Below are 25,346 nucleotides of genomic sequence, written 5' to 3'. Positions count from 1 at the left end.
CACCAAAGGAAAGCGTGCGTCAATTGTGTTAAATATGGCGTTCGGTCGATCGGTTTAGCTGGTTAAACGAATGTTTTTTTCTAGAGATTTTACGGCGTAACAAAAACACGAAAGGACGATTAACATTCTGTAAACTGTATGTTGAAAATAATAAACCAGTCTTCTACTCGACGGCGACATCTGGAGCATTGTCTGCAAAGACGAGTTTCCACCTAACAACTATGGGTTTTGTACATCCTATTACTGCCTTAATTGCATTGAACGCGGTGTATACCTGCATATGCGTCGTCACGGAGGAGATCTATGATAAGCATAATCACGACACATGGGGTCAATATACGTAAGGACCATGGAATGCATATACGAAACGCATTTGGGTTTTAAATGGAGATTACGACACCAGGTTTAACGAAAAGGGCATGCTTTTTTATTAACATTCGGGCAACTGCCATCGTAAATATAGGCCGTAATAGGCGCAGAGAAATTCAATAACGCTGCATTGTTGTTTTTAATCCGGCAACCATTATTATTATGATTATAATTATATATATATATTGACAATGATTAGCATGAGGATAGCCAGGTGACTGGATCTGTTGTTGGAGCGTACCCAGTAGACCTTATTAGCAGACATTTCCGGAAAACGAGTCTTCAAAAGGTGAGACAAAACTTCACCCATTTTTTTGGCGATATGTCAGATGGTTCGCTTGAAGTCAAAGAGGTTCGCTTGAACCTTGCCTCCAGGCCCACAAAGAATGGGCCAAAGGCCAGGGTGTTCTTCACGTGCGTAACACAAGAAACCAAGTGGCGTAGGCAGACCCAACCAAAAGTTCACTGGTGACGTAATAATCACTCGATTTGCCTGTCGTTGTTATGGCAAGTGTCGTGAAGAGTGTACTTAACGGGGTAACGATAATTAATTTTTTGCTAAACGAAATTGTGTAATCACTGAAGTTATAAGTTACGCTGGATAATTCAACTATTTCCTTCAGTTCAGCTAACGCTAAAACGAGCATGGTTGGCAAGGGCTACGGTGCGTCTAAATAACTACTGAGAGGCCTGAAGCAACCGCTATAAGAAGACAGCACAAGCGTGGCCAGTTTTATCGGGAGTTCCCTAATAAAATCACGCTGATACGTTAATAATTATCTGTACAACTTCACGGCGTGCCAGTGTTCTAGATCTTATCAGGTGCGTCTTATTTATTATGACAGTTTGGAACAAACATAAGTGGTAGATCGTAAGCTAATAATATTGTGCTACCATGGCCGAAGGTGATCCGAATAGTCTGCCATAAGCTCTGAGGGGCCTGAAAGTCTGCCTGCCGAAAATCGATGATGCTGGTTTCACTTGCAAAGCTGCTCTCATTATGAGCGACACAAATGGAACAAACTCGTTCGCTTTTCGACGGGGTTAGTTGAAACTCATACATGGACCGCCCCAACAGTGCATACATACACTGTGGTCGCCCGAACCGTACAAAACAATCGGAAGATCAATCAATAACTTTTTGATACCTGAAAAAGTATATAAAGCGTAATCTAACTTTTAAGGTCTTTTAAGGCAATCTCAAATGCCCCACCAACTATATGTACGAGTGGTTCTCGCGGTTGAAATAGCTTAATCACTATTTGTTTGATATCCTAAAAGATCCTTTCGGAATAGTTACAATATTGGAATGCTGACTCAAAAACTTGTCTAACTTGTCGGGCAGTACTTTTCTAAATGTTGCTCCGAGATATCGCAGGTCTTATATTGATAAGGCTCTGGAGCCAAGAAGACATAATGCCTTCACTAATCCTTCGCTATCAATTTTACTTCCTATCAAATTTAAATATAAACAACTATTATTAAGCAGAATTATTAAATATTATAGCAAACAGGTCTGAACAGTTGCACGCTCCCATTACATACAATGCTATATGGAAAGAATATCTATCCATTTGTTTATGATACATACATTTTGTACGTTATTCGTCTGAATTTAACCGTTGTAATAACAAATCACCTGCAGAATGGTATGAGACCAATGTGACGCCGGCCAATATATATATATATAAATTACTGGTACATATTTTAAGCTACTATATTGAGGTATGGCAACTATCAATTTAGCATTGCAAGTTCTACCTTAACTCTTCATGCGATGGAAAAACTTTCGAAAACAAGTAGTAATAAAAAAAAAAAGAAACGAACCCCTCATTGAGGCCATTGTGAGAAAAGATTTCTTTCTGTGCGCCCTTTTATACACGATATAAATACTTGCAAATATCATGAGCGCTACACGGATCTACAAGGTATTAGTATTTTACGGATAAGCTATTTTGGTAAATATGTTTAATGTTCAGATTTTTTTTATTAAAATAGAGACCCAATTCAAGAACAATATTTTCCCTTTTAGGCCCAACTTTAGCCTTCTAAATATTACATTTATAGCATGTTATTCCAAGGCTTTATCGAACATTCAAACTTATTCTTCTTACTTATTCATATTAGAACTTACTTATTCTTCAAGCCAAAATTTTTGGAAGCTCACCAAAATGTCTATTGCCTTTTTAGGTTAAAACAATATTGAACATTGTTTGCTGGAAATATACGCCTCCGGAAGCGTCAAATATTAAAGAGTACCTAACACACAGGTCACGTACTTACCACTCTCTAGAATATCTTACCATCTTATGCTCAAACGTATCATACTCAATACTACACCGTATGTCATATAATTTTTATTCCTTTTATAACAACTTCTTAGACTTCATACTCCGCAATTCCCTCCCTGTGAAGTACCAATCTACGCCTGGTTCAGCTATAACCCGGTCCAGCCATCGCCTCCGGGGCCGAATCACTCAGTGCTTAATTATCCCTTGATATCTGTATAGGTAGAATTGGGAAACTGGGCAGCTGTATGTACCATAGGCGATAATAAGTCTAAGGGCCAGTTGGAGGAGTGCCCAAGAATATCATTTGCCCTACTGCTTGGTTGTCGATAGCATATTGACGATTAAAGCCATCTAAACTGGACATTGTTTTCGGTTCGTGTGAGGCTGATTCTTCGTAGGCGGCACAGATGAGGCCATTGCTGGCATTATTCATTGTGAGCAGCCGTTACGTTCTTTTTGATTTGATCCGGAGAGTGCAGGATGGTCGCATATATAACACCGACGTACTTTATGCTAAATACACAACATAAATTTGCTATAAGTTAAAATAGACTATAATTAAATGACTATGCACGTACCTCGTCTTCGTGGAATTCGCCATTTCCCAATACCTGTGAAGCAATAAAATAGCTACTTATTATGAAGGTATCGAACAAATTATGCCACATTTTGGTGTCTATGAAGTTAGTATATTGATTTTGTTTTAAACTGAAATCAATATATATACATATATACTACGGGTGCATTCGGAAGGAGCGTGGCCATGTGAGCCGTATATGCGTAGTGGACAGTTATATCCGATTTTGCGTTCATCTTGATTTAAAATATAGGGGCAGAATGGGCAGCATGTTTCAGTCGTTTGTTATCGTCTCATCTTTACATATTTGCTATAATGTTCAGTCGCAAAACAGTATCTTTTTTAGATATAGAAGGTGCGGACCTATGAACCTACTCGTTGCCAGCAACTGGCTTCTTAACATTCTACTAGCAATTGCTATAATATTACTAGCACTACAGGGAAAAGGCCAATAATCACCCTCCTTATTAAAACATCAATCAGCTACCGCAACAGCAGGGAAAAGCCTTAATTTGATCGAACGAGCGAGTTCGCAGCTATTGCGCAAAGTCCTTACTACTTCCCGATATTGCGGATTAGCTCTAAATCGACCCCTAGGAACGACTGGCTTTTACCATTACAGCTTCATCGCCTATCCAAAGGCAAGGGGAGCTGTGAGTCATCGAGAGGGTGTCACCCAATATCCAAGAGGACCATACAGTACTGGCCGCCAGACGACAGAAAGGGTCATGGCGCCTGTTCGTTGCACAGTGTAGACAAATGAATAGGACATGACGCTTGTGTGGAGTCTCGAGATGATAAAGTTATAACTGTGAATGTCAGTTTTTTTCTGGTAAGCTAGGCGGTTCAACTTTTACACTTTCCGATGGAGAGATCAAATTCCAGGTGGCTACGGTGGCAAGACGACCAACTGGTACCATCGAGAGAGCGTGGTGCACTGCTACATTCCTCCTCTGTCCTGCTAGGTATATAGCAGGATCTCAGCGGGATCATCAGCAAGGTGTTACCACCGTCTCAGCTGGTTTCTAGTGTAACCCAGTGGCTTGGCAGGTTGCTGAGCATAACATCCGAACATAAACTGCCCGTGCAATATCCCAAAAGAGCCTTTTCTTCAATTCCCGAATGCGCAAAGCCTTCGACACCTATATACACATTCGCGGTAGCTAGGGAATCCCTGCCACAGATCAATGCCGCTCCTTTTTGATCGTGCACACCCCTGGGCTGATCGGTAGCGTGCGCACCGCAAGGAAGTAGAAATCTTTCTCCACTTCAGCCAGCCTCAGTGCGCCCTTTAGCTTGGAACCAGCTGAGACCGAGAGCTTGTCAGCTGGTGGTAAGTGAGAGTGTGATCGATGGGATCCTCTTCTTCCTCTATTACGAGCCAGAAGCAAGGTAAGACGACGGCGCCATTTGGCGATTTCGCAACCACTATCATCGAGGCTCGCCACTCTCCTGGCAAGTGTCACTAAATGTGCTAAATTCAGGCCGTTCCACACACTTATCCTCTCTTCACTGGTACTTCATCAATTCTGCGTCACGGCATGCAAAGAAAAAGTCTGCCAGTTTTAAGAAATCAAAAGCAAATCTTAAGCGTATCGCTACCAAGCGATGAAAACTAGGTCGATGAAACAATCGTATTGAATATATCGTGTATGTGGTGTAAATTCATAGAAACTATTTAGATATAAGTTTACTGAACGCAACTACTAGTCGAAGTTGTCCTACGGAAGAGAAATAAGGAAGCGATTGCGATACACCGGAAAACTGACGATACGTACAAATATATTGAATGCAAACTTAGTTCTGGATTACAGTTTTCCTGGCCGTCCCATTGTTTCAGCAGCCAAACCTTTAGCATCGGACATCTTTGTTGTATTGGTTTTTTTTTTACAAGCTATAGTACGGTGTTTATAGAGAGCGTATTACAGCTTTACCACGCTAAATATAAATGAGCTAATAAGGTACACTTGAGGCATAGCAGTTTATTGACTTATATAACGAAAGCGATATGGAAATTGTGCAGGATGATCCGTAGATGTACATATCAACAAGATTCGTGAGAGCTATTCGAAATCTTCATCCACTCCGCTTCTCCTCATGGTATCTTCCAGTACGACTGTGCACCTTTAAATTGAATCGCTGGGTAAGAGAGATTTCATTATCTAATTGTATCGGCTTGTTCGATTAACTTGCTTACCTAACCTATATTATTACGTTAGTCTTCAAGGACGGCGCTTTTCACTGCGATATACTTTGTTCATTACACTGAGCGACTGTGTTGGTGCGTTAGGGACTGTTGAGTGTGGGTTGCTTAAACCTAGACAAATAAATTGTTTAAAGTAAAATTGGCCCATGGAACACAATTATTTGGTCTACCGTCACTTAGAACAGGTAGAGAAATATATTTTGAATTGAATAACACCTCTTTCCAGTAAGCACTCTATGCTTCTAATTGTGGGCTATTATAAATGCTATAAGTATTCATTTTTTTGCTTGCCGTGTTCATCTCCGTTTTTGTTCGCCATCTTGATCGGAGATACAGTTCCCTTAACAATTTGAATGGAAACTGTGAGTAATATTTACGTTTACGAATAGTTACAGTAGTAACCGGGCTTCATCGGCTGGCCCCGGGCGATCAGGCGCCGACCCCTTATGACCTAATCATTGCAAATGGACCCACCAGCTGGACAAAACAAAGCCCTCTTTCGTCCTTTACTGCTATACTGATTCTCTGATCCGATTGGCCATTGCAGTTTTCGGTTATGCGGCAACCGACAACTGCAACATCCACACCGATAACTTTACCTTTTTCCCTTCTAGAGCAACGTTACGCTCCGTACCTTCGCAACCAGGAAGTGTCTACCCGGTTAGAGGGGTAAACCAGGACTTTCAAGTCCTGGATTATGTTGCTCCTTCCCCTTAGGATGCCCTTTTTGCTTAACCCGTCTAGTAGCGGCTATGACTAGCCACCGACCAGTGCGGAAAGCAAATAGTAGTTCTTCTTCGGCGCCGAACGAAAGAAAAATCGAGGGAGAGACATAAAGAGCCAGTGATCAGGAGTGTAACGAAGGCCTTTCTACTGCTACTTCGTTCGCCTGCACTCGGCAGAGTCTACGACCTATTTCCAGCAATACCTACCCCATAGGGCCAGTACCCTATGGGTTCGACCCAGGGGGCCTTACCGACTCGTAAACCAACGTAAGTTAGCCCTTGGTTCGCAGGATTCAACAGATCGGCAGGCCACATTAGCTGAAGAGAAAAGCTTGCATTGGCTTTTTTTCGGATTTTGCTTAACTTCCAGCTACTGGAGTGCCAAGTTCTGTTTATCTTTCACTGTATACGCTGGCGTATGCGCGACTAACGTACCGCTATAACCTCGCGCGTTCTTCTCTCGGGCCGCGTTTCGCTTTCGTTGTTTGTCATGGCACTATGGTAATCGACAACAGCCAAAGAAATGAAAGCATACAAAGCAACGAGTAGACAATATAAGAAGCGACAAGAACTACAACCACAGGTTTTCGATACTGTTTCTATCCTGATCTATTTTGCCATATGGGCGGAGGCTGCGAAAGGAAGAAAACTACTACATATTGATACACAACATAACGAAGGTGATCCGTACAGCCTACGTTCTACTGCAGACGCTGCTGCTATATTAGCCAAGTTTGTCAACAACGAAGGACGACAGGCAGATGGCCCCTGTCAAAATCGGCTAAAATCGGATACTCTATTTTTTTTACATACGCACATGCGGGGTTTAAGCGAGTCTTCCGTACTGTTTGTTTTAGTAGCTATTGAGTCCTAGACAGCCGGCAAGGTATAAGAGTCAAAAAATAACAGAACCTAGGTTGTTATTTGTTTACGGACGGTGCGTAACTTGTTTTATAAGCTTACCGACCTTAGATACAATAGCGAATTCTAAAAACCCGTTTTAGCAAAGATTGGCAGCGGATTAATGGCCGAACTTTTCATCGTGCTATGACTCCTATACGTACCTGCATGGATGACTAGATGAAGGGAACAGGAATGTTTTTCAGAAATGGCGTTGACGGACATCATCACTGCATTTGGTACTACTAGCACCAGTACGATTTATGTGCCTTAGCATCTCGACGCGGTAGCAGCTGTCATAGGACAATGGCGGAAGGTATTCTGTTTGCAGTACCCGCAGATTAACATCTTTCTACGGGTGGCACTTTATAGCTTCGATAAAAAAAAAACAGACATGGGCAATTCGTGGCGCAGCTGGGGTCTGTCCATCATCGTCAATAAAGTTCACCTTTTTTTGACGAGCACCATAACCAGGAAGTCTATAAGGTTAGGTGATGCCGCTCAAACAAACCACCTTAGTTAAGTTAGTTTCGAGGCTTGACAAGATGTCCGCGCAAAGCATAAATTACCTCCTACTTTATCCGAATCCCGCAGGGGTTGCCTACGGGAGCGCATATATATTTGAAGACGACAGACGTCTTGCTTTCGGTCCACAGACCCCGAAGGGATGTAGCCATGGAATTAATCAGCTGAATAACCGAGTAACTATGATTACCACAGTTGGAACGGGGGGGAAGTGGGGGGGGGGGTATAGAAATAAGATGTATAAAGACTAAACCGAAAATGGATAGCTCCCAAGCGATAGGCGTGAGATGTATGTTGTCTACTATGTTTGGTCATATTATTATGGAGCGTTTAGTAATTCATATACGATTTAGGTATCAACATAATATCAAGTGTATAGTCGTATCTATAAATAATCGATAACGTTTAGAAGGGATTAGCGTCTTAGAAAGATAAGCAGCAAATATACAGGCGAAGAGCAGAATTAACCGTCGGGAAAATACTTTTCGATTTGATACATTGTACTTTAAATCTCTCAACAGGCTTCACTTAGCCGCTTATTATACTAGCTTTTGCTAGTGGCGAGGAATGGACAAAATTGATTTGTCGGAACGCGGTACTAGCTCGAAAACAAATATGTGTTTTTGTTATTGACATCTCACCGCAGGTCACGATACACCCGTATGGAAAGAGCGGTGAGAGCTCTCAACCTATAGCAGCGGCGACAGCCACAAATTGACATCTACGATTGCCTGCTAAGTGGAACGAAGCAGGGAAGGGTTTCGAATTGAGCCTGTGGCCTCGAATGGGATCGAGTCTCTTTCTAGGCACAACTGCGCGGTTCAGTCAAGACTACAAAGAAGTTTTTTTCGTTGTCCTTTACGCTAAGGTCCCCGTTAGGCTCTAATACCGGTCAACGCCCACACGGTACTGTCTTTTTTCCTTTAACTTGCCTTTACGCTTAGCCTGATTTCTTGCTGGCCAAGTATTGATCTGGCGTAGATTCAAGCTTTGCAAGCAAGCGAGAAGGTGACAAGTACTTGCCAAGAAAGAGCGGTGCTAAAAACGATAGAAAAGGCGAACGACAGGTAAGGCTTGATAAGGTAACGAAAACAGACAGCTGAACCAGAAGCGGAAAAGGCCACTCGAACACTTGGCTCTTGTCTACTCGACGGGACGCAATCGGTCAGAGAACGATTTAGCCGCAGGCACAATCGAGCTATGACTCCTTGAGCAGTAGACGCAGTGAACTATCCGGTTAGACAACAATAAACAAACCAACAGGGATAGTATATCGTTTGAAGTACAATGAAATGTTTGCAGTTTGATAAGTTGAAAAACTGAGTTTAAAAGAACCTTAGTCGAGAAATTACAGGATGATTATGAGCTAACAGTTTTTAGATTAACATGAGAATTATTAGGTTGAACGTGGTTGTCAAGGTCGTGCAGATAACGTGTTTGAGGTCGCTTTCACCTAAGGAAGAGCGGGTGTTAATGATCAGTGAGCTGGTTTCCTTCATGAATGTAAATACGATTACTCGACTGATATTAAATGAAGAGTATTTGTCTACTAATTAATATTATCAGCCCTAAACCATAATATATACCCTTCAATATGATCAAGATTACAGTGCTAGTACCCAAATGAAATAAATAAATTTCCCGAAGCAGGAGGCACAAATGGTTAGGTTTTCTTGAGGGACTCATAGTGTAGCACATTACTCAAAAAGTCTTCATTACAGTGTAACAATGCCATAAAGCGAAGCCTCTCGCAAAGACTGTCTGCTAATCGTACTTCAAAGTTTTCCCTATTAAACCTAAAGGATATTTCTATCGGTGCAATAAAACTTCTGCGCTCCGTTACTAAATCTAACCCCCCTTTTCCAGGCAGTTAGTGTCACTCCTCAACGCGATCAAGGAATTTCTTCGAATCAACATAGAGATAGAAAGCGCTTGATTATCTAAGAGGATTTAAATCAACGTCAAATATTTTGTTATGGAAAAAAGAGTAAGTTCCTGACCGTAACAGTTAAAGAGACACGAGGCGCTATACACCTTTAGTAGGTGCCAATCCCAGGGCGAAGCAGCCTTGGACGGACTCTAAAACTGCGAATAGGTTGTTTTCAACTATGTCGTTAGTTAGGGAAACGGAAATGAGGTAACATTTGGTTTGATACGTGAACTACACATTTTTAAATAGAAACTGATATGTAAGCATTGCAAAGTCCTTTATGGGGCACGTGGTCTTTTTATCTGCTTTAAAATAACTAAGCCTTTTTTCCATGCTATACAAAATAACCAGTGAAAATTACATAATCTACAACGAAATCATTAAAAACTCTTGATTTCTCTCTGATTTCACAATGACAGGGTAGCCTCACTGACAATTAAAAATATTAAACCGAATAAGACCGTTCGGACGAGAGTCAATGTCACTTCTGTTTAACAAGATAACCGTAGTCTTACCGGCCCCTTTCCACCTCCGTGAAAGGGTGAATGCGCATCTTTTCGATACTTCGGTTTACGCGCCGGTTCAACAGAGTTGGAGCAAACTCGTAACTTTACCCTGAAAGGTCGTTTAGAACAACAATTCATACTTATAAAGGCTTCGTTGTGGTGGCCGTCATATGAAGGCGCTAAAATGAAATGAAAACTTCGTCACGTCCAGGGCTCCCCGCAAGTTCCTTCATCACTTCCCCCTACCATAGGAGTTACTTTTTTCATCCGCTTTCGTTTATCTTGTTTTTTCGTATGGCTGGACAGATGTGTTTGTGAGCGCTGTATGTATATACTTTTAATCAACGCTCAGAGTGGAAGCTCGCATACACACATTCACATAATGTGTGTGTGTGTGTATGCGGGGCTGGAAATTGCGGGGCTCTAGGAATGGCTGCGGTTGAGTAGGTGAGTCTGCACTGACACCAGAAGAAATAGCTAAGGAGTCCTAAGGATTATTGTAGGAAACGAAAGCCTGACGTAATGGGAAAGGGGGGGGGGGTCGAAGAGTACGTGCTCAAGCCCCTTTCGGTGGGCAACGCTATCCTGAGGACCCACCTATAAGTGAATGAACAACACCGACTCGACTCTGGGGTGACTTATCGGTAACATAAATAATAAAAATATTCCATCATCAACGGTGCTTTCTACCCCAACCCTCCTTAGGCCCATCCAGTAGACGAGTTCCGAGGTCTGACCTCTGTTTGGTCTCTGATCTCACTACTGCTAGTGCTGTTGCTGCTGCAATTGCTGGTTCCGTTGAGTCGTTTCACGAGACGGCCCGAGGAAGGAGCAAGTGGGTGGAAGTGGGAAGGAGCAACGGCTGGAGCACGTTATAGAGGGAATCGGTTATGGCGGTCGAAATACCATTGGCCAAATTGGCTCAAGCAGAGAAGTGAAGACAGAGAGCTGCCTGCGGTGGCCAAACTTGAGGAAAACCCAAAACAAGGCGAAATAGAAAGTGACGCCGAAGAAAGCCAAAACTTCTTCTCCACTTGTCTGTTAGCGATGCCTGAGGCAGTTGTTAGGCCTTGCTGCTGGTACGGCGGCCGCTGCTACAGCTGCTACGTCCACGACCGACTATCCTGTCAAGCGGGGAAGGAGCACTTATGTCTCAAGAAGAGCGGGGAGGCCAGAAATACTCGGTCCTTCTACGGTTAGGGGCTGACCGGCATGCAAGACCTACCGCGGTAACTAACGCGGGCTTGCGTAAACGACACGAACTTGAAGAACGGAGGAAAAATATGTTCAATTGAAATTAAACCAGCCACTGGCGTAATTCAAGTCGATTAAGAGTGACGTGAAAATAGAGGTACCGTTACGAAATACAACGGCCTCAGGACCAAAATCACGGTCAGCAAGCGGCGAGAAGAAAGACTAGACGCGAATTACACCAAAGTATAAAAGAAGTGATTAAAAACGGGTCAGTATAATTAAATTAAAACAGTAAGTGTACCTAAGTTAACTAAACACGCTAAATGACGCGTTTTATTTTTTACTGTTTAAATAGTACCCAGGCAGTTTCCAGCACAAGAAACTGCTTTATTATGAGACGGATAAAAACACACAGGCTTTTGCTGCGGCTGGAAAGTTAAGGCCTAGCGTTCGAAATCTTATACATTTCATATTGAGTATGCGTGATGAAGTATAGCTTTGCTTTGTAAACAGCGATGATATATACGTATTGTCTCAGACAGGGGCAAGCGGCGAATGTGAGTAACATATAAATATGCCTTCTGAGCTGATTTACGTTGCCACCCTTTACTTCGAAACTGAGGAGTCCATCAACAAAAGGGCTGTTACAGCGCCTTACCTAATATTTACCCATTTTGCCACGCATGTTGGACTCGGATGCGTGAGCAGACCATTCATATGAATACTCTAAATACAATTAATCAAACAATTCTATCAACATATCATATCTATGGTAACAAGTACGTGACAACAAATATTATGTTTCATTTCTAAACATATATTGTACAGGGTTCCGTATAAGTGTATATGTGCTTTACGAGGGTTACTTTCATTATATCGTTCGATGAGGCGCGAGAGAAGTGCACCTCTCCTCACCTTCCACTGTTTCTGTCTATCTGTTGTGAGTTGCCCGTCTTCTGTCTATAGCCATTGTTCATTTATTTGCGAATAGTCGCCTATTATCTTGCAACACTGGTAACAGAGCAATTACGTCTAGCCGAAATATTGAGGAAGTCTTTTCGAGTTGCGAACAAAAAACTGTTTCCGCTACCCGTCGTCAGATACCCTCAGGCCTCGCAGTAGTAATCGTTATTACAGGGCTGACGCTCAAATAGAAAGAAAAACCGAACCGACAAACGCAAATCGGCTGAGTTAATGCGACAGTCAGTGCATGAACGATACTGTCTGTTTCTGTGCTTTCTAGCGTGCGGCCCCTTTCTTATGTTCATTATCTACCTCCCGCAGAACTATCGCTGACATGTGCGTGGAATCCCGGTGGATTGCCGTCTTGGCTTGGACGGCAGCCGTTAGCTAAACGTCCTTCAGCAAGAACCATCCTTTTTTTTTTTTTTTTTTTTGCCTTACCTACCTCGATAGATGATGCCAAGCGAGGGGAGGCTACACGGACGGGAATAGTTTAAGAAAGGGGACAAAACAAAAAGATGTGGGAAAATTGGAGAAACGACGGCCTGGCATTATGTTGGATATGTGTTGTGACCAGGTTGTTGTTTGTGATGCACACTGTAGGGCTGCTGGTATCGTAGAAAACCCGATAAGTGAATGAAGAGGTAAAGGTGTTTTTTTTACTAAGACCTGATGTGAAGTACGGTTGATTGGCGCAAAATAACAGCACAACTGCGACTTGATTCTTTGATTGATTCTGTCAGACGCTAACAAACGAAGTTAATCTACTATGCTAGAGGATCAAAGCCATTGTTGAAGCGCTCGATGAAGGAGCGCGCTTTAATAAGTGTGAACGAGGATATTTGCTTTAGCCTTCTCAGCAGATGCTTTTTTGCTTCTTTTAGTTTTATTCTGTTCACTCCGTTTGCGCTTCAATTTATTTTGTCATATTTTGCCATTTAATACTATGGCAGATAAAGAAGAACACCAACGTTACCTTAACTAAGGCTCATACAGAGTATAACTTCATGGATCATACAACTTGTAACTTCCATTTTATACGGTTACTTGTAGAACCGAACGTCATATTCTGAACACTGATTGATAGACAAAGTAACATATTTCTATTAGACAACAGATTTTAGTTATGAAAGAAAAAAAAAACAAACAAAGTAATACGTACAAGGCTCACACGTTAATTGGCTGGCATATAATAAATATATATATTTTTTATTATACTTAATGGAAAAGATATGTTTATTGACGTCTACTCGATTTAAAAAATGTGTAGCCACACTGGAAATATCACATTGCTGAAAAAAGGTGGCAAAAAAATTTGAAGCAGGAGAGGTCAAGCTGTTCATGGAAAGAAATTCTAGCTTCTGTGTCCGTATACGTTCACCACGTCATTAAGATTGTCCATATCGTCTCTCTACGTTACATAGATATTAAACGCTGATGTTGCGAAGCTGTGATCTTTGTTCTGTTTGAGTTTGTTTTAGAAGTTAATAATACTAGTCGATGCCCCCCTTCAGGTTGTGCATGAATTTTTAACCAAACAGCAAATACAATATGCTGAGTATTAGCTGATAGTTACCAGTTTTCATATTTTAAGCACTATCATACACATTAGTTTAGAAATAATTAAGCGCGTTATGTCTCTAGTGCACAAAGAGATAGCGCCAACTCAATAAGACGGATACTAACTATTTATGCGGTACAAACAGTTCTTCAATCTGGGTTTCTAGGTCGCCTCAGTTAACTGCAGACTCGATGTCCTCCACTGTTAGCAATCAGCATCTATAGATCCACTTTTCGATGGAAAATTTTGGCTGATTTTGTCGGTTCCCGCTATAAGCTTGTTCCTGTGCACTCCTAGCTTTTAACCACCGAAAGCACTCAGCCGTTGAGAATCAATGAGGGGTGTTCATTTTTCGTATGAAGCAAAATGCGTCTTACTTCTTGCTTACCATCAGTAAATGATCGGGGTAAATGCGTCAGGCGCCGTCGTGATGAAAGGGGCCGATGTCACTCTCGGTAAAAATAGTATGAGCCAGCGACTATATTGCTGGGCAACACGAGTTGAATGGGGAGCAGCTGGGTAAAGGGACGGGGACCTGAAGGGAGCTAAGGGCTCTGGTACATACTCGTGCGAACCTAAGGCAGCCTAAGACCGATGCTGGCTACTGAACCGACTGGCAAACGTACTCGTTCCCTGACTCCAGACCTCTCTTAATCCAACACATCTGGCATGAGAAGGAAAAGACGTATTCGCACATCAGCCCGTTTGCCCTCTCTTCGCACTTCCCCTTATTCGAACTGATCGTCGTCACGCCACTTTCGAAAAACTTAACAGCGAGACGGGTTTTTGCGCTGCATAGCCCTCACCGCCGATGTGGCGTCGCTCTTGATCTGCTGCGAAGGCCGAGGGGCAAGCAATCTGGCTCGGCACCAAGGAGTGTCCTGTAGTAGTTGCTCCTGTTACGGTACCAGCTCTAAGGATTACTGCCCAACCACTCATCCGCCGTCGCTGCTGCTACGGCTGTACTACGGCTCCACTCGTCGCCGCCGCCCTGGGGTAGAAAAGAGCGAAAGCAAACGTTGCCAATGCGTGCTGTGGTAGTAATCTTGTTTTTAGGGCGAAATTGTTCAATGATGGGGAAACGAAATGAGCGATAGTTCAGTGTAGCCTGACCGTGTGCTCCCGGGTGCTCTCCCTTCGAGCGAAGAACACTTGTGGTATTCGTGCTGTAGTGATAGGACTGATTCAGGCAAAAGCAAATCCTAGTCTCCTGGCCCACAACTATCCGCACCACCAGCACTGCTATTACTGTTGCCGCCGAGGAAACGATTAGCTTCCGAATGAACAGAGACCACTCGCGTGGTCAGTGTCTCTGGATGAAACAAGCAAAAGAAAGACGGAATGAACTGCTGCACGACGCGATTTCGTTTTTAGAGGACGACTCTCCATGCATATCACGTATCGCCAAATCACCATCAGCAGCTCTTAGCGACTTTCTCTCTTCAAACATGGTGAGTATTTGCTTTGTGGCACCCGGAAGACGGCCTGGACAGCACAAAACGGTTAAATTGGCGGAGTCCACTGAAATTAGCCCTATCAGCAAAGACCTTGGGCATCAAGCCCAATACGCAGAAAAGAAATTTTCGAGAGCACGAGACGAGTCATCTTTGTCGAGACAGTATCAATTAAATTTAGAAATGAAGTCTTCGGTTCCTAGTTCGACTTATAGGAGGAGGAACAGAGACATTTAGCAACCGATGATTGAAATATGATTTAATATATCAAATTTTGGTGTTCTGTCTTCTGATTTCGTTTTTTTAAACATCTCGAATACGTGAATTTAGTTTTTACGTTTGCAGTTATTTATCAGCGAAAGGCAAGCGACTTTTTATAGGCAAACATATTAATCTGAGTTAACTTCTTAAGTTTTCTTTCCTTTCTCGGAAAGTAAACTTGTTTATTTCACAGATCTACATTAGCAGATTGCGTGATTGATCGTAGTTTCTTCAGTGATGCTTACCGGGTTTACCGCTGGATGATTCTTTCCGGCTCATGTTTTCCATTATACAGAAATCTTAATTACAGCGTCAATCTTAATATAGAGATTATAATACATTTCTGTAAGTACATTTCTCATCAACCAACGCAGCCGGTCATTTCACCATGCTCTTCAATTCAGTTTGAGCTGACCACTCTAGTCTGACGTGATTGGTCAAGTGCTTCTACCAAGAGCGTATCGACCTTGGGGCTCTTAACATCTTGTTTGATTTTTTTTTCTCTCCCTTTTAATTTTCTTTGTAGACTTTCTGGATACCAAAGGAACGCAATAGCCTTGGTATTGATTCAGGCTTACAGAACGTATCGATAAGCACTTGGCCGTACGATAGAGTCCAACGTGTAATGATACAAAAGCAAACCTGCTTGGGGGAGCAGTTAAGTTTCGATGGTGACGGAGAATAAATAGCAGCAGCCAATAGGCCTTGTTCTACCTGTTTTCATCCAGCAAAACACGGGATAGACGAACAACGACGAAAGCACCAAGCTGTTAAAGCTGACATAATGATTCTCTATTGAAAGACCGTTTCTTTTTATTCGAACTCCCCTTGTACTTCAGATGGTTGCCTAATATGACCTATGTTGCATTAGTTGCACTTAGTAGCCTCCTGCGTGGGCTTTTATGAAGCTTATGATGGAGAAATCAAAAATGAAATTGCGTAGTTAACTGCATTCCGCAAATAGCTTGCTGCAAGGTATCTACACCAATTACGTATGCCCCTATACGCTGCTTTACGATATATATAAGAGAAATTTGCAAAGTCTGTCATTTGAAGACGAGCGTTATTTCTATAAAGCTATTTATCGTATTAAAAACTTGTCCCACTATATTGCCCCGATTCGGAAGAATGGCACCCATTTTGAAACGTTTGGCTAATCCTAAAACCAGGACTCACTACCACTGACACATTTCAATCATCCGTATGGCTCCCTGCTTCTGTCTTATCGCTTCAACCGCACTGCTATAGCGCATCTTCGACATTAGTTTTCATACTTTCGAGGATCACTACTGTCCAACGATCTTTTCAGCCTCCTCATTTTTGTCTACAGTCCTACTTCTTCCGAGGGCGTTTTCGGTAGTTCTTTTTTAGATTTCTGACCGAAGTCCTACCTAGCAGCTTTAAGCCGCTGCTGACACTGCGCCTTCAAGTTAAAGCAATAAAGACATTTTGGGGGTCCATGAGTCGTCGTCAGGAGTAGAAGTCCCTGTCGGAAGCCACGACCACGACCAGAGTCCTGGTGCTATACCAAGACACATCACGAGTGAGCGCAACGAGCAGCGGCGACTAGTTGACGCTGCATTGAATCAGTTGCGGCTTCCTCTTTCTGACGAACCCAGCCTATTTCTTTGTCCCCAAAAAAGTGGTCACCCCTACTCGGTCATCTTGACTTGATCCTCGATCTTTCTCTCGGCCAGCGTTCCTTGGGCCTTGTCTCTGCTTTGGGCGACACCGCTTCCGGTGTCGTACAGAATACTAAAAGGAATGACATCAACTCTCGCTCCGCCTGTGGGACAATACAGTAGCTGATACTGAGCCTATAGGAATGGACAAGGCGGACACAGAGACTAGAGAAAAGAAGAAAAGGGAAAAGGTGTAGGTCTACGGGGGGTTATTACACTTTTTTCTTTGCTTTCGTCGCAGAAACCCGTCGTTCACCACGGAAACCGTAGAGCTGGGATGACGACGAGAGGTGAATCTGTCGCGTGCAACCGAATCGGACTCGCGCGACCCGCTTCAGGATAGTGTTAATACCAATAGAAGAAGGGCTACTTGTAATGGTTCCTGGGGTCTGCTACCACGAATCAGCAAGATGGCAACATTATCCTAACGCGGGGTACTTCGCAGGGGTTGAGGTCTTGCAGCGTTTGCCCGATATTTTATCGGGATCGGACAGGATTTGTGAAAAACCTCGTGAAAATCGAGAGAAAATACTGACATCTCGCCACCGGTTCGGACGGAGTCCCATATGTAAATCGAGCCTTACACGAATAGATGTAACTCATTTCACTATCACTTAAGCAGATGTGGTGTGATGCACAATTCATGATAAATTAGGCTGAATCAAATTTTCCGGGTTAGGCTCAATTTAATGCTGTACTTAGCATGGAACCGGGCCGACAATTCTAAGCTGCAGATACTAAAGTCATAATGTAAGCATAGCATAAGTGGGCCTCGTCGAGTGCTGTTGGCTCGTCAAAAGACTGCTTCGACATTTTACTTAGGAGACTATATATACATTCTTTACGAAGCTAATGGATTTTAAATCTGCTACTGTTTGATTTTAAAACCATTTCGTTGAAATCTCAAAACCATTTTCACTTTCCAATAAATGCGTTACTATGAAAACCAAGAATCAAGCACATAAGTATGTATAATAAATGTGTAAAATAGTATTGCAAAAAGAAGGAAATGTTTCTTGAATATACGGCCATGTTAGATCCAGTCTGTGAGACAGATCGTCTTCTAGGTAATTACTAAGTACTTATAAAAAGAGCCAATGTCAAAAACGTGTATTTAACGAGAAATACAATGATACCGCTTATTGAAAACATAATTAAAGAAAAAGTAGTATAACAAATAACAACAAACTAGACCCGAGAAAAATATCGTCGCTTTCCCAAATTATTTCTACAAACAATTGATTTCACTCCTTAGAACTTCGGAGCCTTATTATCATTGTAGCTAGAAAACGACGAAGCAACCGTGACAAGCGCATCTTATTCGAACATTCAATTTTCTTCGCTATTGGCTAAGTACATGCAGATATGTCCTGTATAGCGACAATAGTAGATGACAACAAAAAAAGATTACATTAGAAGGCTAGAATAGCCAGGCGTGGCTCTTTCAAGTCTCCAGTTGTTCTTCGTTTTTGTCACATCTTTGACTTTCCACAAAGACGCTTTCACTTTCCCTGCTATTTCCCATCCTCCCTGTCTTTCCACCGAGCCGTGGTTTTTTTTCTCGTTATCGAGTTTTTCTTTTGTTCTTTGCCCTTCGTTTAGTCGGCCTCAATCGACGCATATAGTAGGTACCTACAGAAAGACAGGCAGAACTGAAACGCCCATCGGTCTAGATCGACGCGCGCATCTCGACTCTTCTATATCCCACCCTCTTCGTTCTCTATTTTTTGTTCTCCGATCCGATCGTCTTAGGCGATGGTCTAGGCCTGATTTCCTTGAGCCAGGCCTCTTCTAGTGTCGTCTGCCCCCCCCCCCCATCAGAGCCATCAGCAGCATCGTCAGCACCGCAACAGCCAGCATCGCTCTCTTGTTTCTTTCTTCATTTTCCTCACAGCCTTTATCCCGTCCTATCTCCCGTCGTGTGTTCGAGCTCGCCCAAGATTCTCTATTGGCGACCTTTCTTGTTTTTTTCCCTCTCTTTCGTTGTGCTTCTTGACTTTTTCGCTAATCCCAGGCGTCATGGTTGCCTCTATGACACCGCCCCCGAAAAAACCACAGCGCACAACACTGAGGTTCAGTAAGTCGTGACGCAGGCACGCACGCAATAAATGGCTCATTGCGACGGCAGCGATACAATACGGACGATTATGTGTCGAAACCTGTCATGTATCTAGAACCTCCTACCAAAGCTGCTCCAGTATCGTGGACCAGCCCCATGATCTGGGGTTAGCTAAATGTGGCACTGTTTCATAGCGATTTTGTTTGCTCCTGTGCGATCGTCGTTTGTCGTTTGCCCTTCGTCGTCTTAATATGGACGTATACAACCGAGATTAAGCTTGTTGCCTGTCACCTTGTATCTAAACTATGTGTATACTGTGTATACAATGTATAATCTCCTTGTCGAATTCATTGATCCTTGGACGTTCGGCAGCTGCTGATGCTGCCATCTTCAACATTGCCTGCTAGCGTGCTACCCCAATAACCTGAGACTATAGTTGATCGAATGAAATTTTTCTGTCTTTACTAACGCTGCCCCTGGTAGTACTGCCTACAGATCTCAGTGAATGGCCACTAAAAACGAATGAGCAGACTCTGTCGTTGGCTTGCCCTTTTTTCGTGGCAGTAGTAGCCAAACATTACAGCTTTCTCTTATTTTGGCTACCTTTTTAACAGTTTTCTTTCTCCCTAAAGCTATTGTTAAGCGATCGCCTTCTTACTTTGTGTGGCTTTTGTTATCCAATGACTGCACGGGAGAAGACCTGTTAGAGCCGGAACGTAGAGCCTAGTCCTGCTGCCCAATGTGGCTCCTACCTGACCCGTACCGACCCAGTACTGTCCTAAAGCAGGCGGACGACTTCGCGCAAGGCAAAGCGTACCTCTGTCGGGCTTCGATTTTGCCATCAACGTTGATCTGTTGATCTTGATCTGCATTTTGCTGGGCCGTCGTGGCCTGCATAGACCTTTTTGCGACTTTAGTTAGATGCCGGAGCAACGGCAAGGGCGCATTAAATGACTTGACCTCATAACAACGTGTTCAGATAGCCAGATCTTGTGGATTCGTTTACCTTTTTACCCAATAATACCGGCGCTATATTTCGGGAGTGAACCCTGCGCCTAGGTTTAAACACCTTGTCCGAGGCAAAAAATTCGTTCCTTTTCGCTAAACAGGACTTGGTTTGGTGGACATCTAATTGATTGAACTATCGTACGGCTGCTGAAAGTCAGCAATGCTCCATTTGGTTTCTAGTTCAAAATTTGTCCCTAAGATATTGGTTTAAGAAATATTGAGACGTCGTTAAAAGTTGCTTCTTTGTAAAGTATATACCAACACCTATTGGTGGCCATCAGCGGTTCCACGGAATGTGTGTGGCAGGTGGTGCGTACTCACTAGAACAGTATCTTGGGATTTAGACATATATGAAAATCGTTGCGTATAGCATAGTATGAAATGCTTGACCTTTTTGCAGTATTTCGAAGCATGTATGCTATACGACATTATTACTTTTTTTTTGCCCAGACAGGAGACTTACTAAAGAACGCTCTGACCGAAGTTTTCATTTCTGTGTGCCTCAAAGCGGCACAAAAAAGGCGTACCAGCAAGGCCCTCTTCGCTATCAACAGCGGTGTCCGGTCGCGTGCTCAAGACCAAAATCACTTTAATGATTTTCTATTGTCAACTGAGCCGTGGTAAAATGAGAAGAGTTTAAAGAGGCGACACCAAATCCACTGTCAATATATTATCTCTAGTTTGTGCGATTTTTGTGTTGCAGTAGTTCTACTTTATTATTTTTTTGCTTTTACTCTGGTCTAGTATAACAAAAGTTCAACACCTGCCACCAAAAAGCGGCAACAACAATCGGAGTCGAATTCAAGGGGCGACTTAGAAGCTGACGTACAGTCATCACCCCCCTTGGATTAGAGATGGACCATTTCTCAATAGGATTTGTCGCCACTAAACCACTATGTCTCACTATTTTGTCTTGTGCTGCACTATGAGCGTCGCTTACCCTGGTTGGAGAGGTAAGCTGCTGCCCCTCATCTTTATCCGTCCGTAGCAGGAAAATTTCTAAATCCTATCACACCTCTATCCCTCCGCTCTATTCGGATGTACCCGTGAGTGAAGTGTGTGTGTGTATATCCATAGAAGTACGTTTAGTGTCTCTTTCGGTTACGACGTCAGCCAGCCACTGGTCATATGGTGTTAATTCATTTCCGAAGTCGATATCTAGACCTTTGCGCATATTTTCTTGCAATATTTTTACATGTATACACACTATATCGACGAGTCTAGCACTATTTTTTGATAGGACTACAGTTTTACGCACATTTGCGATTTGTGGGACACAGGTGTGTGTCAACGCGTGTATACGACTCCTCTGAGGGATGACATTGTTCCGAAACAATGCACAAAAAAGCAACACTTAGTGAATAATATTTATCAGTATGCATCTTGTCACTAGTCCCTATTTCCTGAACGGCCAATATAACGCTATTAGTATCGTTCCATCCATGTTTTTACTAAATACGAATTTGCGCGTCTACTAAGTCGCATTGTCCTAGAGAACCTTGTGGCTCTAGTCAACATTTGAATAGTACATTAAAATTCAATTGAATCTACTAAAGAGACTAGACAATAACACATATTTTTAGGTTCGAAATGCATCTCGTCATGAAATAACAACATGAACTTTTTCCATCGACTCAATCGATCATTCATTCATCTATAGTTGTGATTATTCTATCTGTTTCTTTATTGTCTACCTTTTTCCTTTAGCTGCTCTTCCTTGACTGCCTTCCAGCAAACGTTTTTAAATCTGTCAAATAGTGCAGGGCCATCGCTCTATAGCAGGCGCATTTGTTCAATGTCAACCTGCAACGCCTTATAGTCATGTTGGCAGCCAATTTCCCCTGACAATTGTCACACACTGAAATGCATAAATTTACACCTAAAATTGGTCCTTTTTCCGCATCCTCATCGTCATCACGACTGGCGTTTGAAGTAGAAATACGGGCAGCGGGAGCAGCTGACGACTAAGCGATTGTGTCAGTTAATGCGCATAGAGGGGAAAAAGAGAAATATATTGGGAACGAAAGAAGGTACAAGCATAAGAAGGGCCTATAAGTGGAAAGAGCACCACACTAACGGCATCGAAAGTGGCCGAAGGCCGCAGGAGGCGAAGTAGCGCGGGTGAGTGGCGCGAACGAAATATGCACCCAGGACCGGGAGCCAGATGCTCAGGGCTAGTAGGGGCGAAATTCACTGTAAAGGTTTGGTCTGACCTATAATGGTAGATAAATACCCAGACCAACGTGGTTCGAAAAAGATGAACGCCTATGTCTCTGCACAGCTACAACGAACATTCGATATCTTTTCGTGGGCTGTTCGCTGTTCGCTTTTCGCCCAGTTGCCAACCAGGTTTTGTTTCTTCCTTTATGCCCATGCGCCTCTGGCCAAACGAAAAAAAGACTCCGTCATCGTACCTCAGAGCAGCGACGAAGACATCCTCCATACACCTGCTCTGGTATTTATCTATCAAGCAACTACACCTTCCTATACTCTCTATAATGGCAGCAATACAGAGTGTTCCTATTTGCCGCTGCTGCTGCCATTCCCGTTCGAAGCCAACTGGAGGCCAATTGAAATTCCATGAAGGAACCCGACGGTAAACGACAATTGCGGGCACTGGGTAACACTGAAAAGATAGCACAGGAAGAAGCAGCAGGGGAACAGCAGTGTAGAACGAACTAGCGATTCTTTGGCCTCGTCAAAAACAGTCCCCTGTTCTAAAGGCAAACTGTAGTAGAGATCGCGACAGAGTTATAGTCAGGGGTTAGCGCAAATGTGAAAGCCGTTGCAGGCTGTTTGAAACCCAATAAGTGGCAAGCAGACATCTGTTTGTGGGTATGCGCCTGTCATTATACATATATAGAACGAGCAGCTACAAGTATAGTTACACTACTCAAGTTAGCCCCCAGTTGGCTACCAAACCCATGACCGATGTAGATTCGACCTACGATCTGTTTTTTCGCGTAATCAATATCGTTGTTTATGACTAACCCAAAGCAATAACATAAGAGTTGGTGGCAACTCATCGTATGAAAACACACACTGGAGGAACAAAACACGGATCGTAAGCATCGTATTCGTTTGAATTGAAAGTCAATAGCCGCTATTGCAGCCATTGCAACTATTACAGTGCATGAGACACAACATTTGGGGGAGGATGGGAAGACACACGGGGACCCTGTGTCAGAAGGCAAAGGGGCTATCGGCGAAATTATGGCGGCATCCCACCCGAACGCTCGAAATACTTATTCCCAAACACAACTTATCGAACTCAAGGAAGTTCATCGGACTAAAATTGTTCAGAGACCCTGTGGAAAACAGGTGCGACCGATGCTGGTCTGGCGACAACACACAGAACGCGAGACTATTCCAAAATTAGTAACAACACCGAATCCAAGAAACATATTATGTTTGCAATGACTGTTTTATTGTGGTGATAATCCACGAAATGCTTGTAACTCAGAAATTGTGTATGTATCGACGGATAGAAGCTTACAGACATACCACGAAACCCTCTCTACTCAGAGATTTCAGCGACTCGAACTGGAAAGCGAGGCCATAAACGTCTTGGAAAATGAAGCGATATGAAACAAGAAATTATGTGCGTATATTTTTTTATAAATATACAAAGAGTTACTCGAAACTGATATTGTTTGTCACACCGTCGTGGCCTTGTACAACTCCCCTTACGACATGATGATTTATATCTCAAATTCATCTGCTTCATCAAAGTTCGAATCGGCGTTAGTTGGCGAGAAGTTGCACGCAAGAAGCGCGATGCAATGCAACAAGCCACACGCTCTACAGGCTGTCAATTTTTTAAAGAATATACAAATAATATCTTGAGCATAATTTTGATTTAATTCGATGGTGACACACATATTTTCCCCTAATTGGTAACATCGGAATGACCCAGAAAATTGCACTTATCCGTCTCATAGGTTTCCCCATTTTAGGCCCGTTGCGCATCACTTAACTGTAGCTCGCTAGCCCGAAAGGTACTTTTGTAGATCCTCCGCACTCTGAATTTTCTGGGATTCTGAACGTCCATTGAAGCTTGTTATTATCTTAAGTATTTTGATTGGATCTCCCTTTTTCCCCTAACAGGCTTTGGTGATGTATCGAAGCTGACCATAGGCCTTAGCCGCCTAGACCGATTCTTCTCGCTGAGTTGCCCGTCTGTTCGTTCGTTTTTGTGACCGATGGGAGAAAAGTCCTGTCTGCTGTCGGTTCACGCCCGCCCACCCCACCTCAGACCATGCAGAAACTACTGCCTGCCAGGGATAGTAAGTTTGACACTCCACTAAAATCCGGCAGCGGTCATCCATAGAGTTCCGTGATAGGCTCGGCCTCGAAGGCGGAACTACGGGTTGGCTTAATATTGGAACAAACTAAGTCGCAGACTTCGTCGATTCTCTCCGCCGATGAGTTTAAATCCTCATCGGATCCTCAGAGAATTCTGCAAGCCCCTTCGTTTTGCCCGTTTTCTCTGTTTTCTCCGCGCCGTGGCTCTCCGCCTACTCTTCGGTTACTTCCTTTGTTTGAGGAAGGAAGTCCAACGAAGTGCCAGCCACTCCAGCCGGCCGTAAACTTATAATGCCTGGCGGTTATCCCCATCTTATTGTGAGAAGCTGTTTTAAGGTTATGTCTTTACGCCAAGCAACGATAGGTGAACAACAAAAGCAGACAAAAATACGGCGTGTAGCGTTCTGAGTCGGAACTCTGTTCGGCGGTGCTACTTAGTTCGTTAGCCCCGTTTATATGCCCTTAATGATCTTCAAGGTTATATCCGTTTGTATTTTATAGGTCATTTAAAGCCACAATGATTCCGAGTCCAATCTCGAACGACAAATCAGAACAGAAATTGTTTCCAATAATCATAGGCTACTGTAACCTCAGTTTCAATATTACTTCCAATTATATTTTTAACAATATTATAAAGACAGGTTTGGCCATGTCTCGCCTAGTTTTCTGGCATCTATTACATCATCCTCTGAAAAAGAGAGATCAGACACGCTATAAAGACGTTAGTGATGGCTTGTACCTAGGTTTTCGTTTGCTTCAGACATTCTTGGGTGGATATACATATATCTACCATCTCCCCATTTGGAATATCGACGGTTAGGGTTTTTAAC

The 25,346-nt window shown here is 43.0% G+C and overlaps 1 protein-coding gene across 1 annotated transcript in view; it reads right to left on the bottom strand.

Annotated features, from left to right (window-relative positions):
- LOC111267785 (uncharacterized) overlaps positions 1–25,346 on the bottom strand; it is a 94,582-nt gene that overhangs the window by 29,695 nt on the left and 39,541 nt on the right. Inside the window, exon 3 of the mRNA XM_086971445.1 lies at positions 3,239–3,271. Coding sequence (XP_086827571.1) covers positions 3,239–3,271 — 33 coding nt within the window. The remainder of the gene's footprint in view (positions 1–3,238; positions 3,272–25,346) is intronic.

This window comes from Varroa jacobsoni, unplaced genomic scaffold (assembly GCF_002532875.2).
Source record: "Varroa jacobsoni isolate VJ856 unplaced genomic scaffold, vjacob_1.0 scaffold_1221, whole genome shotgun sequence".
Classification (NCBI taxonomy): Eukaryota; Metazoa; Arthropoda; class Arachnida; order Mesostigmata; family Varroidae; genus Varroa; species Varroa jacobsoni.
Note: the sequence above shows the minus strand (reverse complement) of the source record. Positions and strands in the feature narration are given on the sequence as shown.